Source organism: Erpetoichthys calabaricus, chromosome 2 (assembly GCF_900747795.2).
Source record: "Erpetoichthys calabaricus chromosome 2, fErpCal1.3, whole genome shotgun sequence".
Classification (NCBI taxonomy): domain Eukaryota; kingdom Metazoa; phylum Chordata; class Cladistia; order Polypteriformes; family Polypteridae; genus Erpetoichthys; species Erpetoichthys calabaricus.
In genome coordinates, this window is record NC_041395.2 from 323,642,523 (window position 1) to 323,669,775 (window position 27,253).

General features: G+C 37.8%; 1 protein-coding gene across 1 annotated transcript in view; it reads left to right on the forward strand.

Moving 5' to 3' along the window:
- The window catches only part of tm9sf3 (transmembrane 9 superfamily member 3), a 135,027-nt gene extending 116,677 nt beyond the window's left edge, over positions 1–18,350 (forward strand). The window contains exons 11-15 of the mRNA XM_028796001.2: positions 1,621–1,689; positions 3,419–3,565; positions 4,358–4,441; positions 10,758–10,834; positions 15,865–18,350. Coding sequence (XP_028651834.1) covers positions 1,621–1,689; positions 3,419–3,565; positions 4,358–4,441; positions 10,758–10,834; positions 15,865–15,932 — 445 coding nt within the window. The 3' untranslated portion in view covers positions 15,933–18,350. The remainder of the gene's footprint in view (positions 1–1,620; positions 1,690–3,418; positions 3,566–4,357; positions 4,442–10,757; positions 10,835–15,864) is intronic.
- Positions 18,351–27,253: the final 8,903 nt, after the last annotated feature.

Consider the following 27,253-nt stretch of genomic DNA (forward strand, 5'->3'; position numbering starts at 1 on the left):
CCACATGTATAACTCCTCCTAGCTTCACATCTGCCTTGGAAGTTACTGATTCAACTTTCCTGTGAATCTTGACTTGACTTTGTTCACACATGCACTTGACCTGTGTGTTTATCAGTAAATTACTGGGATGGCCTGCATGTGAGAAAGTAGTTTTAGGGAGAGCTGCTCGGGCAAGATGCTTATCTGCAATATGATAACTTAATTAGAAACCATGATACTCTTCCTGGATGGTTGAGCAGATAGTGATGTGAATTTCATACACTTTAGCCCCTTTTATACTAGCATTCCAAAATATATTCTAAATCTTTCTTTTGTTGCAGTGCCTGTAGGGGCTAATCTGTAGTTTACCATTGCTCATTCAGAGATGATAACATAAAGAATAGTTTGCAGATGGTCCTATACAATGTAAATGCAGTAAGGTATTATATTAGTAGTTTACCAGGCAGCTTTATTTTTCCATAAATCAGACTATATTTATTGGCAACACACAAAGTAAACCCCTATCAAAATGTATTATCAACATTGAATATTGTTTTTAATATCCTGTGTTCATTTATACATTTAAACAAGTTTTTCTGGTTTACTTTTAGGGACCAGGGTTTATTTCAACACTTAAGAGAATTACAGTAGACAATGTATTTAATGTACAGCAAGTCTACATGGGTTACTACTTTGATTTAAAAAAAAAAAAAAAAAAAAAGTAATTTTAACATTTACGTTAGCGTTTCTTAAATTATAAACAAGCACAGTACTGGTAGTCCGTTTATATCATTAATGTACAGTAACATGTAATAAACTAGAAATTATCTACTGAAAACTTGAGATTGAAGTGAAAAAAAAAAACTTTAAGCTAATTTTGAAAAGAAATTACATGTGATTGATGACGTTTCATCTGATTTTAATGGGAGGCTTTGTATCAAAACTTGCCAGTGATTAACAGTAAAATGAAGACCTGAAGATGACACTGTTTTGCTTATTTTTCTCAAGATTTTCTAAACCTGAATATTTTTCCCCGATCAAAGTAGCAGCAATAGCTTCAGAGCAGAAAGTGTGCCAGTCCATTACTGGGCCAAATTGTGCACACACCCACAGTCTTTCACAATGTACATTCATTAATGGCTTTGTCTTTGGGATATAGAAGGAACCCAGAGGTCTCAGAGGGAGAAAGAAACAGTGCATTGGAAACAGTAAAGTATAATCAATATTATGTTTATTAATCTCACTTTGAGAATACTTTACATTAGTTTTTAAAATCTGCAGCATTCTGGTATAGTGGAGGAGGGGGTTTGGAAGAAAATTTCCCTTCTTGGTATTTGTCTCAAAGTCCAAGCACTCTTTCACTTTTAATATGAAGTTAAATCTTCACTGATAACTTATGCTAAAATTTAAGGGCTGAAAACATTAATGAGTGTTTTATAATTTATGGAATACTAAATTTACTAATCCCCACCTGTTGAGTGGATAATCAAATTACAATACAACAAAAAACAGTTAATTTAAAATGTCACTCAGCTGCCATTGACATTGTAAGAACTTAATGGATTTCTTGTGTTTTTCACACTTTGAATAGCTTTCAGGACTTTAGGCCTACTAATCTAATCTGTTTAATTTCCATGTCAGGTTTATGGAGCCTGCTGTCATTGTTTGTCTTGGTGGAATTCTTCCATTTGGCTCCATTTTCATTGAGATGTAAGTTTTATTTTTGGTTTCATATTTTATTCTTTTAAATAATGATTTACTGATAGTATACAGTGGTGTGAAAAACTATTTGCCCCCTTCCTGATTTCTTATTCTTTTGCATGTTTGTCACACAAAATGTTTCTGATCATCAAACACATTTAACCATTAGTCAAATATAACACAAGTAAACACAAAATGCAGTTTTTAAATGATGGTGTTTATTATTTAGGGAGAAAAAAAATCCAAACCTACATGGCCCTGTGTGAAAAAGTAATTGTCCCCTTGTTAAAAAATAACCTAACTGTGGCGTATCACACCTGAGTTCAATTTCCGTAGCCACCCCCAGGCCTGATTACTGCCACACCTGTTTCAATCAAGAAATCACTTAAATAGGAGCTGCCTGACACAGAGAAGTAGACCAAAAGCACCTCAAAAGCTAGACATCATGCCAAGATCCAAAGAAATTCAGGAACAAATGAGAACAGAAGTAATTGAGATCTATCAGTCTGGTAAAGGTTATAAAGCCATTTCTAAAGCTTTGGGACTCCAGCGAACCACAGTGAGAGCCATTATCCACAAATGGCAAAAATATGGAACAGTGGTGAACCTTCCCAGGAGTGGCCGGCCGACCAAAATTACCCCAAGAGCGCAGAGACGACTCATCCGAGAGGTCACAAAAGACCCCAGGACAACGTCTAAAGAACTGCAGGACTCACTTGCCTCAATTAAGGTCAGTGTTCACGACTCCACCATAAGAAAGAGACTGGGCAAAAACGGCCTGCATGGCAGATTTCCAAGACGCAAACCACTGTTAAGCAAAAAGAACATTAGGGCTCGTCTCAATTTTGCTAAGAAACATCTCAATGATTGCCAAGACTTTTGGGAAAATACCTTGTGGACTGATGAGTCAAAAGTTGAACTTTTTGGAAGGCAAATGTCCCGTTACATCTGGCGTAAAAGGAACACAGCATTTCAGAAAAAGAACATCATACCAACAGTAAAATATGGTGGTGGTAGTGTGATGGTCTGGGGTTGTTTTGCTGCTTCAGGACCTGGAAGGCTTGCTGTGATAGATGGAACCATGAATTCTACTGTCTACCAAAAAATCCTGAAGGAGAATGTCCGGCCATCTGTTCGTCAACTCAAGCTGAAGCGATCTTGGGTGCTGCAACAGGACAATGACCCAAAACACACCAGCAAATCCACCTCTGAATGGCTGAAGAAAAACAAAATGAAGACTTTGGAGTGGCCTAGTCAAAGTCCTGACCTGAATCCAATTGAGATGCTATGGCATGACCTTAAAAAGGCGGTTCATGGTAGAAAACCCTCAAATAAAGCTGAATTACAACAATTTTGCAAAGATGAGTGGGCCAAAATTCCTCCAGAGCGCTGTAAAAGACTCATTGCAAGTTATCGCAAACGCTTGATTGCAGTTATTGCTGCTAAGGGTGGCCCAACCAGTTATTAGGTTCAGGGGGCAATTACTTTTTCACACAGGGCCATGTAGGTTTGGATTTTTTTTTCTCCCTAAATAATAAAAACCACCATTTACAAACTGCATTTTGTGTTTACTTGTTTTATATTTGACTAATGGTTAAATGTGTTTGATGATCAGAAACATTTTGTGTGACAAACATGCAAAAGAATAAGAAATCAGGAAGGGGGCAAATAGTTTTTCACACCACTGTATATTCCTGAGAAGCAGTGACAAATGTTGATGAGAAACTTTTCATTTTAGGTATTTCATCTTTACCTCTTTCTGGGCATACAAGATATATTATGTATATGGTTTCATGATGCTGGTGCTTGTAATCCTTTGTATTGTGACCGTATGTGTGACCATTGTGTGCACCTACTTCCTGCTCAATGCTGAAGACTATAGGTGGTAAGTCGTTTTTCTTCTTATTGTCCTAGGTGGAAAAGGTGCATGAAGAATTACAAAATTTTATTAATAATGAATTAGCATGTACATAACTGTACTGCCAGGTGATCTTGGGCTTTTTTTTCTAAATTTCTAGTGTCCCTGTTTTGTTTTATTCCATATGCTTAACATTGCAGAAGTTTTCAGCAATTTACACATTTTTTAATTTTATCTTATGATTGTCACTAGAAAAAGAACAATCTGGTCCATACTATTACAATAAACAGTTAACTTACACAAATGTTTATTGTACATATTCATCTTTATGCCAATTGCTGGTGATAAAAAGTAAACTAATGCAGAATTTAAAAGAGCATATGGTGATGCATTCTGTATGGAACAAGAAGACCACCTCATACAGTACTTATGCAATCTCGCATTCATGGTGGAAAGAGAAACCTGCTGTAATGTAGCTGTGTCCCATCCACAGCACAATGAGACATACTCCTCCCCACATTCTTGTTTTGTTTCGCAAGGTATGTAGTGGTGTAAGAATGTGAAAATTACATCCTCATGTACTGTTGCTCTCCTAAGCTTTCCACTACACAAATGGTGCAAGTACTATAGTTCTACTTTAAGTCCTCTTAGCTGAATTTGTTTGGATTTTGTGTTTTACTTCATGTTGGCCTGATAAAAGTGCAGGAGGCATTTTAAATTTTCCTGTAACTGTAGTAAAATTTCCACTTTGCATTATCATGTATGCTTGGATGTTTCTTTTTCCTATTATTTTTATCTTGATTTTTTTTTTATCCATAGGCAATGGACAAGCTTTTTGTCAGCAGCATCAACAGCGGTTTATGTTTACATGTACTCTTTCTACTACTATTTCTTCAAAACAAAGTAAGTGTCCCTTGCTGTTGTCCTCTTATTAGTTGTAAAATAAGGATTTGTGTAACCCATTATAAAGTGGCTGCTAATACAAGATTGGTTCCTGTCTTGAGCCTATTTCTGCCTGGATAGGTTCTTCCTCCCCAAAACTATAAACTGGTTTCTGGAAATGAATGGATGAATGTAAAAAAGGAAAAATGTTTTATTTTGGTGCACAGACCTTCTTTTGATGTGTATGTCTTAACAAGTACATTCTCCCCAAGTTTTTAAAATAGTAAGTCAGCCATCTTCATAATTAGTGCCTTCCTCGTTTAGGCTCTAAGTAGGGGTCATAGCTGTCAATATTCCTCTAATATGTTTTTGTTTTTTAGGAATTATGCCATTGTCATGTTAAAATGATCTAAAACAGAAAGTTGCTGATTGACTTCCTCTGACAATATATGTGAACGTGGCTGTGTCTTCAAAGTAAATCCAATTCATCTCACATTGCCCGTATATTACAGTTTCATAAATTGTTCATAAAGTGTTTCATATCTTCAGCTAGATACATATATTAATGGCTTTTCATGAGCACATTTAAACATTCTTGAGATGCCTCTTACTGATGTCCTAAGGATCATTTTTGTCCTGTATTTATCTTGTTCTCACCTGTGCTTCATATGAAATACACAAACCCTTTTTGTACACTCTTTCGGTTTGTGAAAGGTTTGAAAATGTTGTTAAAATTAAGAATTTAAGGCCAGAAAGCTTTGGTAATGTGCAGTGTTAATTTAAAAAAAGAATAATAATATTTAAATTACCTTGAAATCATTCAGTATCTCCCATAATCATACATTGTCTAAAATAAGAAAAAAAATAATCGAAACAGTGAATGTTCATCTTGACATGAGGCAGCTCACGCAATAAAAGTGCACAGCTAAAAATACTAAAATTGTCTGCTTTGCTAGTGTTAAAGAAAAATTGCATTTCATTTTTGACAAAATGGAGAAAGCATAGATAATGATCTTAATTGTCAGTTGATGGGTTAAAGGCAAGGATCTTAACCTAGTTTTCTGCAGCTCATAAACTTGAATTAAAGAAGCCAAAGGAGTAGTGAGATGGGGTTGGGGCGGTCACTTGAGCCCAACTAAATAGGAGATGGGAGTTATTGTCGAAAGGGTTAAATCCATGGAAACAAAAATCTAAAGTTTGGAGAGAATTTAAATCATCAAGAAAAAAAATAGGAAGGAAGAGAAACATCTTGCAGATATAGTATATGAGAAGACCTTACAGCATCTGTTTATCATAAAAAGAGGCAATATAAAAAAGATCAGAGGATTGCTGGATAATAGAAATGTGGCATCTGTACAATGCACAAAATCAGAATAAATACATTTTGGATAAATGCAAAAGTAATTTCTTTGTTTGAATTAAGCTAAGAAAAAATAGAGTAAATATTGCATCATTGTACAAGCTTATGAAAGGAAAATATATTCAGCTTTAGCGTGAAAGTACATTTTCTGAAATCTTGCTATCAAGAGTGAAAAATGTATGGTCAAATGGAAAGTTATGAGGAATGCCTGGTTAAAAACAACACAAGAAGTATTGAGTTGGTCAGAGAGTCAACAAGACACAAAAAAACCCAATGTGAAATGCTGACATAGAGATGACAATTGAGGAAAACAGGACATGTTAAAAACAGTGGCAGAAACCAAGCTCAGGGGTTGATTGGGTGATCTGTAAGAAAGAGACGCAAAGTACTGGAAAAGTAGAGGTGAGAGTATGCTTGTGAAAATGCTGAAAAAGATGAACAAAAGTAAAGCAACAGGCCCAGCTGGAGTCATGACATAAATGTTAAAGAAAGTAGAAAGCCGAGTTACCTGTGCAACATGTTGTGTGTGGAGGTAGAATTCCTGAAGATTGGAAAATAAGTGTGTTCATTACAGTATAAGAAGGAAATAGCGATCAGTTCCAGCTTTGGTCATATCAAATAATCAAGCTTTTGGAGCAAACAATACAGTTGGTTCAGAATGCTGAAAAAAAGAATGAGGGATCACATGAAAGTTGGCAAAATGCAGTTTTAATGAATGAGAAGGGTAGACCAGATGATGCCTTTTTTGTTGGATAAATTCTGGGAAGCATCAAGTTAAGGAAAGTAAATTGTATAATGCATTTCTAGGTTTGGAAAAGGTGTTTGGCAGATTGCTGGAAAAGGTGTTGAGGCAAGCATTGAGAAAGTCAAGTGTGGATAAATTAATTAAGGTCTACAATGGTCAGAGCAACAGAAAGGGTAGTGCTGTATTGTAAACCGAGAAAATAGCTGTTTATCCAGTGATGACGATGATTGTACTGTTTACTATTACATTTATCTGAGAGGGTTTGACCTATCCACCGAAGAGTTGACAAGAGCTTGTTGTTGATTAATGTTTCAATGGGAAGTACATCTGTGTTATTTAAAGGCTAACTATATAATGCACACTGTATGTTAGTAGGACTGTAAGATCAAATATCATTGATGGATCATACTCAAAGCAAAAGCTGAATTTCAAATGTAAATGAACTGTTTAGTTTTTCAGTGCTGGAATTTTGTATTACTACAGACATATCTCATATCATTATTTGAAACCACTTCTCCTGGGGCCTCATTTCCAAAACTGAGTGTGAAAATACATGTATGGCAAAAAAACAGGAAAATGCATATGGCCAAAAAAAAAAATAAATCAGATTTTTAAAAACCTGGTGTACACACATTTCTATGCAATTTACCCTCTATCAGTTGCAATTATCTTGTAAATATGCGTCCGTGAATGCAACCCAAACGTCACCTGGTTCTACCCTGAAACATCCATGTACGAACCGTGCCAATCAACCTCATACATATGGAGTCACGATGCAGCAGTCCTTCATTGGCTGGTAGTGCAGCCACATGACGCATGTGATTGTGAGTGATAAGTTACTGTCTCTAAATTAGATCTTTATTTGGTGGCCTAAGCATGGGTGTCCGCAACAAGCTCAAAAATATTGAATCACAACATTTTACTGCTTCTGTAAATATCATGAGCTCCAGCCACACCATGCCTTAAAAAAAAAAAAAAAAAAAAGGTCCAATCTGTGTCAACAAAGTGGATCGTTAATCACCAGCAAACACGTCTACACATTCTGATTTCTATCTGCAAATGGTCTCTTTATGCCAGAGCAGTCCTGACCACTGCTGGTTTATCATGGCATCAGAGATAACTTGCATGTTAATAGAATGTAACTGCTTTTGGTTAACAAAAGCAGCTTTGTTCTCCTTGGGTGCCCTTTATGCAATATGAGTGCAGTAAAGTGCTCTGATTACGTTAGGAAAATGGACACTGGTGGAAAATGCCTTTTTATGTAACATGTTATATTTCTGTGCACCCATACCATACGAAAACTGGATGTAGCACTTTGTCTGTTAAAGGCTTCTAGCACAGAGAGCATGATGGAGCGATGCTAGGCTAAGATGTTCTTGACCTGTCAGCCAGTTCCCTGAGAACTGACCACAGGTAGTCTAAACTGATGAAAAAAACAAAGTTCTTCAGTGCAAATATGCAGCATTTGTCCTCTTAAAAAGCACAAAGAGAGGCTCGAAATAGTTTTATAAATGAGAGCCCTTGTTGGGGGCCATGGTAGCAGTAGGCCAAACAGGTTAGTACAGACCTTCCTGTTCTCAGCTACAGATTCCAGCTCTTTCTGGGAATTTCCCAGGTGTTCCCAAGTCAGCTGAGAGACCGTCTCTCCAGTGTGTCCTGTTCTACCCCAGGGTCTCTGCCAAGTGGGATATGGTCGGAGCGGCTCCAGACTCCCAGGTCTGTCCATCCTATGCTCTTCAATTTGAATCCAACTTCCAGTGTGGTGATCATTTGACCCTTTTATTCGCCTAAAGCTTACACTTCACATGTTTTTTGTTAACGTACTAGTTTCCTAGTAACATTAATTTTAGACTTTTTTTTATGCTGCTTTGAATTGTGACACCTACTCAATAAATCATGATAAAGAGTCTGCAGAATTTAAAGATTTCAGTTTGTATTTGCAGAGAACTAGTATTGCATTTGTATTTAAGCTTCAGTTTTCCCAAACAACTTTTAACGAGCTGTGCAAAAGTCATAAGCATGTCATGCTTTACAGATGCACTACAAGCAAAAATGTGAAAATATTAATAAAATTAAAAAAGCATACTGTACACTGGCACAAAACTCTCAGAATTTTTAAACAAAATTGAAATATATTCAGATAAATGCTTATTTTTATTATGAGTGGTCATATCTAACTTTTTGCCGAACTTGACATCCTAGTGGGTGTGTAGGCCAGTGGAAGGACACCTCTGTATTTGCCCGACAATGTTGAGGTGTAATTGCCTTGGGCATGTAATACTACACAGGCTACTAGTTTTACACCCAATAGTGTAGTCCATTGTCTTCAGGCATTCTGATAAGACATTAAAGTGTATTTAGTTGGGAAATCAATGACAGGGTTTTAAATGCAAATAGTTTTTATTCAAACAATCCTTTTTCATTAGGCTTTGTTATATTTTAAACAAACTTGAGCCTTGGAAAAAATAGCATAAATGATGGTATGAATTTGTTGTAAATTTCTATATCTTTTACATACTTTGTCGTAATAAACTGAAGTCACTATTTTTTTTTTTTTTTTTTTTTTTTTTTTTTTTTTTTTTTTTTACAATCATGCTATCAATAGATGGTTTTGGTTGGAATGGGATTAATGTTTTTAAGTTATTAAAATTCCTATTTCTCTTTTAAATTGATTACGCATATATGACCCAAAGCTTCTTGGCCTTAAGTACAGTTTTATTTTAGCAGTATTTTTGTACCTTTTACAAAGTAAAACTTGTAATTGAGGGCAATGTGAAAAAATAACAAATTAGTCATTACACAAATGTCTTTTACTAAGCTTCATTCAATATTATAAATAATCATACGACGGTGATTCACCAAGAATAAGAACAACATGCCTAAATTGAATATTGTATACTATGTTTTGAAATGTGTTACACTCATAGGGGTTAATCATTTAAAAGTTGAATTTACATTAGTATTACTTATACCTGACCTTCAAAGCTTTGAAAATTATGGAAAATTAGGTGAAAAAATCAAAAATATTTTTCAACTATTTACACAATGTCAGAAAACACAGCCACCAGATTAAAAAGTTGAATCCCCATTGTAACTGCAAGCCTAAATTTGCTAACAGCTAGGAAAGCTAGGGAATAGTCCATTGTTTTAAACAAAACAAGGTAAATAACTCGGTGGCCTACTAATCATTTTTACTTTAATCACTTGGAAAAATATGCAGCTCAACCTCAAAGCTGTTTTTAGTTACTATTTACCTGCTACCATGACACAGCCAGAGCAACATAAAAAATTGAATGAGCAAATAACTGCAAGTTAATATAGAATTATGAGAAAAGATTACAATTTGTTATATCTGAGTGTGGTGATTTAACAAAGTACTGACACAGGAATGAATGCTTTAAAAATAATCGCACTTCAATTATTAAATTTTGTATTGTATTACACAATTTACTCTTTATAATCCTTGGTTATGAAATAAGGTGAATTAAAAGGGTGAAGACTAAATATTCTTCAAAGCATTGCATTTCACAGACAGAGCTTGATTTCATAGTAAAAGTCACATTTTACAGGCTGTGGCACGATTTTTATGGCTGTGATTTTCCTAGAACCAAAGTTATAAGGTTCATGTTGCACCTAATGTTCTTCCCCTTTATGTGCATTTCACATAGTTATCATCTTTGTAAGAGGTTTGCTTCTAACGGATTCTTATCTGCTTTACTGATACTGACTATGGTTCAGTTCGTTCTGTTTTTTCTGGTTTATTAACTTTTTATGAATAATAGTACTTATGTGGGATTTAACTTTGATACTAATACTGTACATAAATTAGTGTATCTCACTGTACTGTTTTTGCTTGTTTTGGGAAGACTTGTTTCTCTCCTCACTCTGATAAAATATAAATATATTGATTGGCATTCAAAAAACTTCCAATCAATGAACAGAATTACAGTTTAATTATAGTGGACTATATTTATAGTATTCAGCACTGATAGCCAAACCTATCTGCAAAAATAATCAACAAAAAAAAAAACAGTAGAAAAATATGAAGTAGTTTAAGAATTGAGCCTCGACTAAGCAGACAGGTAAGAAAACATGGTTGCATTGTCTGTTATCTCCCGTTGTCAGGATGTTTCTTAGGTAGCTGCATGTTAATTTTTAAAGAACCTGTCTTTCAACTCTGCACTATCAAAGAGCTGCTCTGTGACCCTAATTATTAAATGATTTCTGTCTAGGATGTATGGCCTATTTCAGACATCCTTCTACTTTGGATACATGGCAGTTTTCAGCACTGCATTGGGTATAATGTGTGGTGAGTATGTTCTTTTAATTTAAAACAGGAATCTTAAATTGTGAATAAAATGGTTTACAACTAGCATGTTGAATTTGTAAGGAAAATGGATGCAGGTTATGATATCACAGTAGGTAACTGTTACCTATATTTTACAGTATGTGCACAGGCCACAATAGAATTTAAAGGTTTAAGCTTAAAATGTATAAACAAGTGCAAGTTATTCTGTGAAGCTAATTGCTTTATTTTCTATTTTAGTTTGCTTTGTGAGTTATGGCTGTGTGTGTATGTGTAGCTTTCATAGCACGTTAAGCTTTTTTTCCAGTCCTTCTGAGCCTAAACTGGAAAGCCTGCTGTATAAGAAGCAAGGATGGATGCACTTGAACATAGTTTTTGTAGAAATATTTTTGTCCTTGGATCCCCTTTTTAACTTTTGTGGGTTTTTTTTTTTCTTTTTTTTTATCTTTTTGGCAAAATAAAATAATTTTAAGGATTGTTGCACAGTACATTGTGCTACGATGCAGGTTCTTTCCATGCTCCCAACATCCTTATGGGAGCCCTAAACCCAACACCGTCAGTAATGTCACCGAGATGAGCTGACAAATGAGGACAAATCTCACATGAAACCAGGGGATATATCCAAAAAGTGCATAAGTGCTTTTATTAAAACAACAAACAGTGTTCCAACAAAAGTGCAGTGCCTCAGTTTCTTCAATAAATAAATCCATCAAAACAAGTGTGCAGGGGGATAAAATCAAATAAATAAATCCTTTAAAATATGAGGTTAAAAATACAGTAGTTAAAATGCACTCTCTCTCTCTTTACTCTCTGGCCCAGCTCCGTCTCTCTTTCTCCCCGGCTCACCCATTGCTCACGTAGCCGGTGGAGACCCAACAGCCACGAGCTCCTTCAGCCAACCTCCGTCTTGGCCTCCTTACGGACGTCACTGCCAGACCGTCCGAGGTTGGCTCTCCTCCCTTCATCTTTTGCGCACCCACAGTCTCTCCTCAGATCCCTCGGGAGGACACCTCTCTGCTCACACCACTCACTAGAAATTTTAGTGGGGCGAACTAGCCCCCAGAGTGCCACCGGCTAACGCTCCTTCGCGGGGCCCCAGCTCGCTCGCCGTCTTTTCAGGTGGTCAGATCTCCCTGCTTAGACTGCTCTTTACTGACCATTAACCTCTTTTTTTCTTCACCATTCCCAGAAACCCCCCCCCCCCTTCATGGGCGCAGCGCCTTAATCACGTACCACAGGAAGCCAATGAGGCAATCGAGAATGACCGCTCCCACTACCCCATTAAACTCCCCGTGGTCGTGCAGTCGCGCCCACGGAGAAAAGCACGGCTATACGGATTTAAAACCCAGCTTTTTTTTGGAAGCCGCGGACCCGCTATACCACACATTGCAATTTGAAGCCCCTGCAGTTTTGTTCTCCTTTGAAAAAAATACGCTGCTACTTAAAATTTGACAGTTTCATGCAAATTAAATGTATATTTCCAGAGTGTGCCTCTATAAATAATTAGTAAATTCCCCAGTTATTTTTTATAGACAAACTAGTGGAATGAAATTCTTTAACTGGAAGTTCTTTAGAGTAAATATCAGTACTGGATACCCGAGTGACACCCTCGATTTGCTTTTCAGAAAGGAAGCAGATAACTGGTTGGCTGTTAACCAGAGTAAAGAAAACTTTTAAATATTCCATGGTGAGAGTGCAGGTAGTGTGCTTCTGTTTGAATGTTGCCCTCTGGGCTGGCTGGGAGCCCCCGTTGTGTTGCCACATCAGAGTTTACCGTACCTGCTATTAATTTAAGCTTTTCACTTGACAACCTACGGTAGTGTTGCTGGCTTTAATCCCTCATGCTTTTAATTGCTCAGCAGCTCAACTTGAAAGAAAGTCAAATTTAGATGTTGTTTTCATGAGCTTTAGTTGTATAGCTTTTTTAAAGGTGCTCCCACAAATTAAAGTAAGTAAGTACAGCTGCATGAAAGACGGTTGTTTCATTTTCTGTGAAGGAGGAGAGCTGGCTTTTGAAATAACTGTTTGTGAGTACCCTTGATCTGTTTACTTTGTACACGTGCATGCTTTTGTTTTACAAGGGTTTTGTGTTTCAGGACGTGAATGTGTACACTTGGTGAGAAATAGCTTGGCTGGTGATTGCCTGATTTTGTAAATTTATTGTTAGAAAACTTTTGATATTGTAAAATACACAGGATGAATGTTTTGTGACACAGAGGTAGGAATGCACAAAAATAGAATTATTACATAAAGAAAATACAGGGAGATTCACTCTAAAGAGCCTCTGAATATTCTTTTGTAACTTCCGTTAGGATGAAGCAATCTGAACCAAAAAAATACGCTATATACTTTGACGTATGTGTAATCGATTGCGTTGCATGCGATGCTAGAAGTGGTTTCCGTTTTCTGCCAGACACATTTCGATGCAGAGCTCCATGTTCCTGAACGTATCTGCAAGTGTCTCAGGGGGAATAGCAGCAATTTCACGTGGATGTTTTCCTTCAAATCTTCCACAGTGCGAGGCTTGTTTTCTGATAGACTATTCCTTTGAGCATACCCCAAAGGAAAAAGCCTGGTGGTGTCGGATCTGGTGACCATGGTGGCCAAAGCCCCTTTGAAATTACCCAGTTGCCAAAGAAGGACTCAGTTTCTGCCATGCTCCTTGCCGTTGTGTGACACATTTCTCCATCTTGCTGGAAGTAACCTTCCATTAAATCACAATCATCCAGTTTGTTCTGACATCTTAAATGAATTTGTGACCCAGTAGGTTCGTACCATGAACATGCGCTGCTCAGTATTGTATGTCAACATCCTGATGAGACATCATGCGACTGAGTGAAGGGGTATGGGCGGTATGCACCCAGAAGTTGCCAACGAAGGTTAAATGCTGTGACGGCTGTCCAGCGCCTTCCTCATCGCTCCGACGCAGGGGCATCCCAGCGTGTTCAAAGCTCCATATACTGAGGAACACATTGCACATTGTTTCATTCAGATTGCTTCGTCCCAGCGAGAGTTATTATAGAATATTCAGGCCTCTTTTGAGTGAATCTCAACATTGGGATGATCAACTTGACCACCCAAAGCAGCAAATAAATTGAAATTAATCAGCAAAGCATTCAGTCTCACTTTTGGCCCACCTGTGCAAGTTATTGTCCTTGTATGTCAGATTTCTGTCACATTTACCTGCCTCCAGTATCACAAAGCACTCACAGACTCCCTTCCTAAATCTCCAAGTGCAATATAGGTTTATTGGGTCTATGCTGTCACATGTACAGAGTACAGTGAAATTATTATTGTGTTACTTATTAACATACATGTCAACACTCTATGTCACCACGATTTGTCTACCTTAACTCAAAACCTCTGTCTTTCTTATCTGAAATAGCTACCATACCTTGAATTTTAATAGACTGTGACATTAAAGTGAAGGGTTTGGTCCCTGTTTATTGTTGCAGCATGGAAACATGTTATAGTTAACAGTTCCATTGGGATTTGTTTTGAGTGAAAATGTGGTTGTTTTTTCTGGGGCTAAGAAACCCTTAAAATTAATGTTAATTTTGTGTTCACTTTATGAAAATCCACCTTACAAAGGGGTTTTCACAAAAGGATTATATTCACAAAGTGGGGGAAGCCAATACTAATTTACAAATTTACCAACAAAATTAATTTACTAATAAAAGAGATGTCTAAATAAATAATAGTAATAATGATGGTGAAGGACATATGTACTCCCTCTTTCTTCCACCAGAGAGGTGAATGCAGGCTCATAAGCCAGAATTAGGCAGTGTGGTGTAGTACTTAAGGCTTTTGGCCGTGGACTTTAAACACTGAGGTTGTGGGTTCAAATCCCGTTACAGACACTGTGTGACAATGAGCAAGTCACATCAAATGCCTGTACTCCAATTGGAAGAACAAGTCACCTGGGATAAAGGTTTCATGTATATAAATAAAATAAAAAAAAAGGTTAAACCTCCACCTAGGGCATCTTCTAATTGTACTTAAGAGTTATATGAAAGATTATCTATATCTGTGTTTTTATTTTTCCGTTGCTGTATACATGTGCATTTCCCCTTGGGACTGATAAAAGTTAGTCTGATCTAATATGTTGAATTACTTTTGCAATAGGGATGCTAGGCTAGAGCTCCTTCTATTGGTCTCTACTATCCTGTGCCCTGAGCATTCAGTTTCCTTAATGGATGCACATCCCCAGGAAAGGGGCAACCTAATCTTTGAACTGTGCTGCTTTTTGATGACAAGGATATCTTTATCATCCCGAAAGCCTTCTGTGGCACCTCTTTCTCTAAAGTGGGCCATGTATTTCTGGCACCTGCAGGGTCACCACTCCACAGTCATATTGGAAAATCTTGTACTTGGAACACAAGTCATTTTCTATCTCACTGGCCACTGTCCAGCAGCCTTTTTAGGACATAATTTACAGTAAGAAGGCTTACCATTAGGGGTAGTTGCTCTTCCCTGCTAGCATGACAAAATACTTTGTCTTTGCCAGTGTGCAGTAGTCTTTCTGCCCTAAGGATTTGCTGGTTCTTTTCCACCTTGCCACCTCATTCTCAATTCAGCCACCTGTTCACTGGGCCTCATGCACACTTTCTAACAGCTTTTTGAAAGTCTGCATATTCTTAAACCTTTTTCACATTATACTTTAAAAAAATTACCCATCTCTGATGTATACAACTTTCTACACTTTTCAAATTCTGTAGGTATTTTAATGGAAAGCCAATAGGTATTTTTGCATGTCCTTCCTGTCCACATGTTTGTTTGGTCAACTTTAAATAACTGCTTTGTGGACCTCTTTCTGACACCTATAGGTCTTTTGCAAACTTTAACTTATAGTTACCACTTGTCAATTAGACTGTGCACATGAAGGATGAGCTTATAGTAATGTAAACATCTATTACTCAAATTGAGTGGACCCTGATTTTTGTTTAGTTCCATTTTTCTCTTTCATGTATCTTTTAATAGTGTTCATCTTTATTTAATGTGTTTCACGCAACTGGCAATTCTGTTTTTTGCAGGTGCTGTTGGTTACATGGGAACAAGTGCCTTTGTTAGGAAAATATACACAAATGTGAAGATTGACTAGAAGATGCAGCAGTACTGGGGACTTGGGATCATTGTCCGCTTCTCGCAAGGGGCTGGAACTTGCACAAGTTATTCTGCAAGAAATTTGGCTCTATTACAGGCTGTTGTGTGGACCTCCATGTTGCAGATGGATTTCAAGAGACATCTGTATTCATCGATATTAAGTTCTTATTGACTGCTATCGCCAACGTGTCATGAGCGGATGCTTGTATTATATACAGTAGGCGTTATTTCAATACATTGCTATCCCCCACCCTCTATCCAAAAAGAGGAAACCCCCAAGCTCATTACTGATGATTAGTCTAGCTCTCTTCAGTGAAGAGGACAAAAAGTTTATTGAAAGCATTTGTTCTGTTATGTAAGAAACTGGGGGAACTTGGTCACCTGAAGTAGATGATCTGGAGTTCTTCTGGTGTTTTTACTGTGTCCGGTTACCCAGAAAGCCACATATTTTAGTTTTTGTAGCTGTTGTTAATGTGGTTTTTATTTTTTTTTTTTTATAAATGTATCAACACTGGGTACTGCTTAAACGATAGCAACATCCATCTAAGATTGTAAAAAGTACTCAGTGCATTTAAGATTGTCCAGTTTTGACTATAGCTGGACCAATGCCATTTCTCACTTCTTATTTATGTTCCGATTCATTCTTGTATTGTAGAGCATTTGCTTATTTAAGTTTATCTATCCATCAGTCCATCCAAAGGCAACTTTAGTGATGGTCCGGGCGGGGGTTTGTGCACTACAGTTTACTGTACAGCTAGAAACAGAGGTAACTGTTAGCTGAATTGTTTTTATTAGAGATTGAAGTGGCAAATCATTTTAATGGGATGTCTGGCGTGATCCTCTCTCCAAGTAGTCTTACCTTTATTTTTTATCTTTGGGTTTGAATGAAGGCTTTACTTGACATTGTACGGATATGGGGAAGTGATGTGTATATAACCTGATATTATAATGTAACTTTAGGTGTAGAACCCAGATGTATTTGGATGTACAGATTTATTACAGAGTACTTTTTTCTTAAAAAAGCAAAATATAAGCAAATGTGATTTTTTTTTTCCTTTTTTTTCCCCCTCTTTCCCTAACAAGCTTTTTGACATCTTGCTTGGCATTGCATGATCACTCTTTCATTATGTATGGGTCATGCATTTTCTTGTTTGTTTCTTTCAATGTCTGAATACGTCAAATGCGACTTTTTTTTTTTTTTGGTGTGTGTGTGATGGTTGTTGGGTCTTTTATTTGTTATTTGATACTTTTGTTTCTTCAATCGATTCCTACTTTTCAAAATCTCCTTTATGTGATCCCAAGGTGGGGGGTTTCTTTAGAAAGTTGCTATGATAATATAAATAAACTTTTCAGGAAAATGTATTCTCGCTGATAGTCAGCGCCTCAGTTCTTTCTGGGAGATGGTCATTTCTGTACTCATTTGCATGTTGTGTCATTTGAATGCAGGGCCAGGTAATGTGGTAACTGCACATTAGTTAATCCAAGTGCACATCTCACTAGAGCCGTTGTCCTAAAATGACCTATTGTTTCTAAAATAGCTAGTGCTGCACCCCATTACTGAGCTCTACTTTTAAAAGATGCGACCTGTACCTTGTGAGTAACCTGTTTTTTGTTGTTCACTCAGAAGCAAGCTCTTACTGATTTTTGCCAATCTACTGTACAGAGGTTTTCTAAGTCTCTCACCGTCTGATATTGTAATGCCACAAGCAGCTTCTAATTGTCATCATCAACATTGTGATTTAAAAAGATTTTGTATATAAGTAGATTTATCTATACACTCTAAAACATCCCAAACAACTTGTTTTTCTAATACAGGCTAATATCTAATAGTATTTAATGATTAAAAAATAAATCTGATGCTTTGTCTTACAGTACAACTCTGTAAAAAGTCTCAGACTGGTAATAAAGTTTAAGAAGGAAAGGCAAACAAAGAAGACTCTTTTAATGGACCCTGTTCTCGAATTTATTGCAGGTCCAGTGCTTGTCTGCACTTTCACCGTAATTACTCTGTTTCTGTCAAAAGTTGATTTTGTCTGCACAATAATAATTTGTTTATGCTGGTATGGAAATGGGGAGAAAAGTAAGTGTGAAAGGTGTGCTAAGAACTATCAAGCCACTTTCAGTTTTGTTTATGTTGCAGTTACTGTAGCTTGCATTTGTCTTTTATGTTAATTAAATCACAGACATTTTCAGTTTTACATTTTTGTGTGTTTTCCAAAAAAAAAAAAGTTTTTTTTCATGAAGAAAGGAGGGCAATACTGTTTTATGTTTTAATGACTATAAGTATGAATGTTACAGTTAGCATATATTGGAAATCATGTATTTTTTGGGGTTGGTACCTGTTTTCTATATTATCAAGAGTTTTGGAAATGCAGTCCACGTCCGTGCAATTTGATTAATAAAACAAACAGAACAATTCTCTGTTTTTTTTTTTTCCTCCTTTCCAACGTTGTCAAAAACCAATGGTGACAGCTGAAGTTTTTGGCTTGTGGAAACAACCTGACTTGCTGTATTTTACTAAACTGTTGAGGTTTGGGGTGGATTTGGAGTCTTTGTTCAAGTTGACTGTCGAGTGGAATAGGCTAAATAAATGATTATTGAATACTGATGCTGGGAGGTTTTTAAGCTCTATCCTGTCAATGTTGCTCGATCACTGTCTTGTAAAATGCCTGCTAATCTTGAGGTACTTCAGTTAGGAAAACTCTAATCCCTTTTCAGGCACACATTGGAAATAAGACAACAACATTCAAATTGCACCTGAACCCTTCTGCAATTTTCATTCTTCCATTTTTGACGTATCTATTACTTTTATAACTTTTATATCCAGCTACCATACAGCAACCTATTAATATTGACTGTCCTGTGCTGGCAGTCATTCAACTGTTTCCCATTCTGATTTTAATGTCAAGCATTTCTAAATTCTATCTTGAGTCTTCGTATTTTCCATTTATTTTTCTTGTCTTGGAATTTTTTGTTTTGGGATGAATTTTTGTTATCTACTTGTTTGCCCTTTAAAGCAACTTGCAGTGTGCAGTTGCTTCTAATTAAAAGAAAATAGGTCATGAAGTAGCTGAAGTGATTTTATTCATGTTGTTTGCTTCACCATCTTTGAGCTCTCGGGTAAATAATGTTCATTCTCTGTTGCATCCACTGGAGACTGTTCATTGGCCAACCTGCCACTTTAAACTTTACATTTACCATGTAATCAGTAGGGTGTTATTATCAGTAATAATATTCTGCAAAGTAAACATTCATCAGTTTAATCCAGGTCCAGATTTTTTTGTGACAGCTCACATGTTGGTTTATTGTAAGGAAAGGAAAAAAGCAGACTGGTTAAGTGCATTCAGCATATTTTACTGCATGAGATAAATCTAATCAGCCCATGTTTCTTAAATATTCTGTGAAATTGGAAGCTTGATGTGGTTAGTACCCTACTTAGCTTTGGTGACTTAACCCCTGGGCTGAAATTACTATGTTCTGAGATTCATCTCATTCTTGTGGTTACTGTTTATTTTTATGGCGGTCTATGTCAATTTCCTTCTTTCAGTTCATAGATTGTTATAAATAGGCAGTCCATGGTATGATCTGAAATTCGGTTACAGCACCAATTTTGAAAACGAGTACTTAATTGATATTTCTTTTTTCTCAATTTTATAACCTTTAATATTACTTAAATATATGTTGTTAATATGTTTAGATTTATTTAAGAGTTTTTCCAATCACTTCTTGGAAGTTTGGATGTGATGGAAAAGTTGTGTTATGTGCATATGTTTTCCCAGTTATTGTTTTAAGAAAATAATCATCTGACAAAGCTTACTGAACATGGTGGAGACCACTTCAACCAAGCAGGTAGTGCTTCTTTTTTGGTAGTGTATTTTTTTTTTTTCTTTTCATGTTTCACATAATTTTTAACTTTTATATAAGCTTAATATGTAAAATAACTGACTTGACCTGCAGGTGAAAGTAATACAGTGGAACCTCGGTTCACGACCATAATTCGTTCCAAAACTCTAGTCGTAAACCTAGTTGGTCATGAACCGAAGCAATTTCTCCCATAGGATTGTATGTAAATACAATTAATCCATTCCAGACCGTATGAACTGTGTGTGTATATATATATATATATATATGTATATATATATATATATATATATATATATATTTTTTTTTTTTTTTTATTAGTTTTTAAGCACAAATATAGTTAATTATACCATAGAATGCACAGTGTAATGGTAAACTAAATGTAAAAACATTGAATAACACTGAGAAAACCTTGAACAACAGAGAAAACTAACACTGCAATAGTTTGTGCTATAGTGCTAGGAACCGCTTGCTAAAAACACTTTTTTTAATGAGTTTTAAGCACAGGGGAAAAAATGAACATTTGAAAAATCCGTAATTTAATAAACCACCAAGAAAAGTAACATTGCAACAATGCAGGCTACGAACTGATCACTGTAAATAGAACTGAAAACAAAAACAAGCCTTCTCTACCTTATGCGTCCCTCGCTCGCTCTTTCTCTCGTGCCTGTGTGTGTGTGCGTGCGTCTCTCTTTTGCGAGCCTGGCGCGCCTGTGTGTGTGTGTGTGTGTGTGTCTCTCTAGAGCACTCCTGTGTGTGTGTGCGGCTCTGTCTGTCTCGTGCTGCCTGTGTGTGTGTGTGTGTGTGTGTCACACTCTCTCGCTCTCTCTCTTGTTCACTGCACAGGAAATGCACAGGGAGAGACTGAACATGTACAAACCGAAAGGGAACCTGGCTTGTTCGTGTACCAAGCGTGTGGTCGTGAACCGAGGCAAAAGTTTGGCGAACTTTTTGGTCGTAAACCGAGTTGTACGTGTACTGAGACGTTCGTGAACCGAGGTTCCACTGTACAAAAAATAATTGCTTGTCCATTATGTGGATTTGTAGTATACTGTAACTTCTAAAATGACCTCAAAATGTTAATATAACTGTTATCAGACACATAAAAGGAGTATTAAGCCTTTCAGTATTATAGAAATGAAATTTTTTTAAATGTTAAGTGCAAGAAAGTTTTCACTGTATTTCACATCTCTATCCTTTCCCATCTGTGTTTCCAACCTTTCTTTCCATGTGCTGGATTGGTTTCACATTTAATTCCACCCTATTCTCTGCAATATAGATATTCATGGTCCAGATCTTGTTTAGCTGGTAGCATTTGTTCTCAGCTTTACATGCCCTGCAGACTTTATATGTGTTCTTTTTTTTCTCACTACACAGTTGAAAAAGTATAGTCACTGGGGCTGCAATATAAACATGGGGTAAGGATTTGAGAAAGAAGACTTTTGAGTATCAACTGCTTCAACATACTTTATTTGTGCACCTTTGTGTTTCATAATGAATTACTCCCTTACAAGACTGTCTGCATACTTGCACTATACATTATGTGTTTCCTGTAAGTCTGAAAACCTGGAGACAAAGACACCAGAGACCAAGCAGAGCCAGAGGCAGGAGCACCATCTGTGAAAACTGCACCCTGTTACATACACACGCAACAAACACACACAATTACAGTGGAGGCAGAATTTTTCTTTTTTTAATTCCAAATCCATTAGGAGCTCTCAAGACATTGCCAAGTTGAACAATATTTTACAAGTAATCTGCGCTTTTTTCAGTACACATAAAATGAAGTTTTTGAGCTATAAGGTTTGGTTATAATATAAATGTGACTTGTCGCACATAGTAAGGTTAAACATTACAGTATTTGGCCCAGACCAAACCCTGTGTAAACATGCTACGTGTGTCCTAAACCAGTGCCACCCATTCACTTCTCTTTGAACTTACTTTATGTGCTGTTCATGAAGGAGCTGTTTTTTTTTTTTGTTTTTTTTTTGTATAAAAGAGAAATTGATCTAGGTTATAAACTAGGTTAGTGATACAGTTCTTGCTACATTTTCTGAAAGTGGGTTTGCTTACTTCATTGAAGTGAGATCAACTGAGTAAGCAGATTCCTTCTCAATATATTTCCTCTTTAGAAATGTATATAAAAAAAAAAATCTCCAACTGGATATTTCTGAACTTAAATTTTAAATGTAGTCTAAATGTAGTCAATTTTCATTCAAATGTAATATAATCTTCTCCAAGCCACTTAAACAGTTTAGGGTTGGGGGGGATTTGGGTTGCTGGAACCCATCCTTGCACCACTGGGACAAAACAAGTCTGGATTGTTGGCAGACCATTGTACAGTCCACTCATGCACACAGCCGCAACCTCTCGGAGTGTTTTCAACCAATAATTAATCTGCTCGATTTTGGTGGTTGTGATGGGAAAACTTATCTAGAGGAAATCCTCGCAGACGAGGGAAGAAATTATGAACTCCACATGGATAGCAACAAGGCACATGGTTTGAAAACAAGACACTGAATTTGTAAGGCAGCAGCAGGTCTTTCACCTTCACTACCATGTTGTGCCTTTACAAACAGTCATCTTTAGGGAGAGAAGGTTAGGGAGATTGAGAATTATCGGAGTTTGGTATTTCTTCTGTAAGATATTAATATTAATTTTAATTAACAAATGCCCTTGGAACCATCATTTATCCGTTCATCCTCCCAGTCTTTTGTCCAACCCATATATTGTTAGAAATTAACAATATGATGGGATTTCCAGCTTAGCCTTCTGCAGTTTGAGTGTGGCATATTGCAAACTGCTTGCTGAAAGAAGGCAAGTATTCCAGAAGCTTTATTGCTTTCTTGTGCATTGGTTGCAGTTGTATGAAATTCACAAGTACTGCTTTCTTTTTATAAACTGCTATTCTCTAGTGGTGCTTAGTATGCTTAAACAGTTGTTAGGTGGGCTGTAAGGATCTGACTCACAGACTCCCTTCAATGTGATTCATATATGAGGCCGCTAGTTTAATGATTCACAATTTAGGAGGTACTTGACAGGCGGAGTAGGTTCAATGTGCTAATAAATCTGTTGTCACTTCACCATATCACATGTTCCACTCATAATCTGTTTTCTCTCTTTTTGAAGATGGTGAATCTGCAGGGATGTTATCTTATTTCAGTCTTCCTTCCCCTTTGTTCTGAACATATTCACACCCTACTGTGGCAAGCAGTTACTCAAAACTGTGTTCTAGGATTGTGTTGTGTGCCTCATCAATGAAGAGGTGTTAGGTAGTTTAACTGAACTGGAAGCAGGCTTTAAGGTTCCTCTGGTTTGCAGCTTTATACATGTTCATTAATATCCTTTTGTTTGCTTTCTTCATTAAGGGTTTGATTTCTTCATTAAGTGTAATCTTAATGTTAGTTCTGTATAGTCTGGAATCGGAATGCAAGTTGCAGTCTTGACATTAAACCAACAACAAAAGGAGGTTTATCTGATTGATTCAGACTGCATACTCTACAGATAGTTATATTCAATTATTTACATAATATCTTAGTTCAGTACAGGGTTGTCAGAAACCCAGCCGCAGGGGATGCACAAAACAGTGTGTTTCTTTGTGCCGGTCCCAAGTCCAGATAAATGGGGAGGGTTACGTCAGGAAGGGCATATGGTGTAAAATTTTGCCAAATCAATTTGCAGACAGCGATACAAATTTACATACCGGATCAGTCGAGGCCCGGGTTAACAACGGCCGCCATCAGTAATGCTAGCCAACAGGGTACTGGTGGAAGTTGAGCTACTGTTTGCTGAAGAAGAAGAGGTGGGAGACGTGTCCTGAGGCAGGATGAGAGGAGGAAGGTAAAAAGAGTAGAAATAAGGGTAGGAACTTTGAATCTTGGCAGTATGACTGGTAAGGGGCAAGAGTTAGCAGATATCATGGAGAGAAGGAAGGTTGATATATTGTGCATGCAAGAGACTAAATGGAAGGGGCAGTAAGGCCAGGTGGATTGGAGGTGGATTCAAATTGTTCTATCATGGTGTGGATGGGAGGAGAAATGGAGTAGGAGTTATTCTGAAGGAACCGTATGTCAAGAGTGTTTTAGAGGTGAAAAAAGAGTGTCGAACAGAGTAATGATTATGAAGCTGGAAACTGAAGGTGTGATGATGAATGTTGTTAGCGCATATGCACCGCAAGTTGAGTGAGTTGGATGAGGTGATGGACAGTGTACTCAAGGGACAGAAAGTGGTGATTGGAGCGGATTTCAATGGACATGTTGGTGAAGGGAACAGAGGAGACGAGGAGGTGATGGGTAGGTATGGTGTCAAGGAGAGGAATGAAGAAGGTCAGAGGATAGTGAATTTTACCAAAAAGATAGACATGGCTCTGGTGAATACATATTTTAAGAGGGAGGAACATAGGGTGACATACAAGAGTGGAGGAAGATGCACACAGGATTACATCCTATGCAGAAGAGTCAATCTGAAGGAGATTGAAGACTGCAACGTGGTGGCAGGGGAAAGTGTAGTTAGGCAGCATAGGATGGTGGTCTGTAGGATGACGTTGGAGATGAGGAGAAGAGTGAGGGTAGAGCCAAGGATCAAATGGTGGAAGTTGAAAAAGGAAAGACTGCAAGGTTGAGTTTAGGGAGGAGGTGAGACAGGCACTGGGTAGCAGTGAAGAGTTACCAGACAGCTGGGAAACTACAGCAGATGTAGTAAGGGTGACAGCAAGAAGGGTGCTTGGTGTGACATCTGGAAAGAGGAAGGGGGAAAAGGAAACCTGGTGATGAATGGGGAAGTACAGGAGAGTATACAGAGGAAGAGGATGGCGAAGAAGAAGTGGCATAGTCAGAGAGACACAAAGTAGACAAGAGTACAAGGAGGTAAGGCGCAAGGTGAAGAGAGAGGTGGTGAAGGCTAAAGAAAAGGCATATGATGAGTTGTATATACGAGAGGTTGGACACTAAGGAGGGAGAAAAGGACCTGGACCGATTGGCTAGACAGAGGGACCGAGCTGGGAAAGACGTGCAGCAGGTTAGGGTGATAAAGGATAAAGATGGAAACGTACTCACAAGCGAGGATAGTGTGTTGAGCAGATGGAAAGAGTACTCTGAGAGGCTGATGAATGAAGAGAACGAGGGAGAAGAGATTGGATGATGCGGAGATAGTGAATCAGGAAGTAAGGACAGCCATGAAGAGGATGAAAAATGGAAAGGCCGTTGGTCCAGATGACACACCTGTGGAAGCATGGAGGTGTTTAGCAGAGATGGCAGTGGAGATTTTAACCAGTTTGTTTAATGGAATTTTGGAAAGTGAGAGGATGCCTGAGGAGTGTACTGGTGTCGATATTTAAGAGTAAGGGGGATGTGCAGGACTGCAGTAACTACAGGGGAATAAAATTGATGAGCCACAGCATGAAGTTATGGGAAAGAGTAGTGGAAGCTAGGTTAAGAAGTGAGGTGATGATTAGTGAGCAGCAGTATGGTTTCATGCCAAGAAAGAGCACCACAGATGTGATGTTTGCTCTGAGGATGTTGATGGAAAAGTGTAGGGAAGGCCAGAAGGAGTTGTATTGCGTCTTTGTGGACCTGGAGAAAGCATATGACAGGGTGCCTCGAGAGGAGCTGTGGTATTGTATGAGGAAGTCGGGAGTGGCAGAGAAGTACGTAAGAGTTGTACAGGATATGTACGAGGGAAGTGTGACAGTGGTGAGGTCTGCGGTAGGAGTGACGGATGCATTCACGGTGGAGGTGGGATTACATCAGGGATCGACTCTGAACCCTTTCTTATTTGCAATGGTGATGGACAGGTTGACAGACGAGATTAGACAGGAGTCCCCATGGACTATGATGGTTTGCTGATGACATTGTGATCTGTAGCGATAGTAGGGAGCAGGTTGAGGAGACCCTGGAGAGGTGGAGGTATGCTCTGGAGAGGAATGAAGGTCAGTAGGAACAAGACAGAATACATGTGTGTGAATGAGAGGAAGGTCAGTGGAATGGTGAGGATGCAAGGAGTAGAGCTGGTGAAGGTGGATGAGTTTAAATACTTGGGATCAACAGTACAGAGTAATGGGGATTGTGGAAGAGAGTGCAGGCAGGATGGAATGGGTGGAGAAGAGTGTCAGGAGTGATTTGTGACAGACAGGTATCAGCAAGAGTGAAAGGGAAGGTCTATAGGACGGCTGTGAGACCAGCTATGTGTTATGGGCTGGAGACAGTGGCACTGACCAGAAAGCAGGAGACAAAGTTAAAGATGCTAAGATTTGCATTGGGTGTGACAAGGATGGATAGGATTAGAAATGAGGACATTAGAGGGTCAGCTCAAGTTGGACAGTTGGGAGACAAAGTCAGGGAGGTGAGATTGTGTTGGTTTGGACATGTGCAGAGTAGAGATGCTGAGTATATTGGGAGAAGGGTACTAAGGATAGAGCTGGCAGGCAAGAGGAAAAGAGGAAGGCCTAAGTGAAGGTTTATGAATGTGGTGAGAGAGGACATGCAGGTGATGGGTGTGACAGAGCAAGATGGAGAGGACAGGAAGATATGGAAAAAGATGATCCGCTGTGGCAACCCCTAACGGTAACGGCCAGAAGAAGAAGAAGAAGTAGTACAAGGTTGTCAGAAGCTTGTTACTTTCCCAAAAGCATCACATCAAAGGGAGGATCCAGTCCATAATGGAAAGGCACACTCACTAACAATAGGCTAATTTATAATCTCCAGTCAACCTTGCCTGAATTTCTTTGGAAGGTAATAGGAACCCCACATGTCTGGGGGGTGAACATACTAACTCCACACTTAGTGATTAGTCCAGAGGTTCAAATATTTTCTTTAACAGTACCTTCAGCTATTAAAATGATTATATTCTTGGCTGCCTAAAAACAGTTTGATGAGAACATGTCATTCTGCCTATCACAGCAGTTGTACCATAAGGCCAGCTAGTGGATTTGTCCAGCACAAAACACAAGTGGCTAATGGGATGAGGTCTCACTTGTAGGCAGACTTACAAAAGTATTGCAGTTGATCTTTATACAGTTTTGCACCTTTGTTTATGGTACCACAGACTACATTTTTAGAAGCAGTTCATGTAAGAATACACAGAATTACAGAGGCCTTGATGATGTTTTACATCCATCTTCAGAGCTTTGTTTATTTGGTAAATTCTTGAAAATAGGAAATTTTCAGGAAATTTATGTACCAGTCAGTCTGACTCCATTCTTCTGAGAGATGTTGCATAGCACCATGAACAATTTCGAGAAAACCATTGACAAGATGACGGTTGTGATGTAATTGAAAACCACACTAGAAAAAACTTGGTGGTAATGTTTAAAAGTGATGAATCATGACTAGGCTTTGTAAGGACTGAATGATTTTTAAAGACTTGCATATAGCAGGAACTGAACTGAGCTGAAAATTTTATCTAGTGGGAGACAGAGATGGAAATTGGTCCTAGTATTGGAGAGATCCAGGGATTTACCTC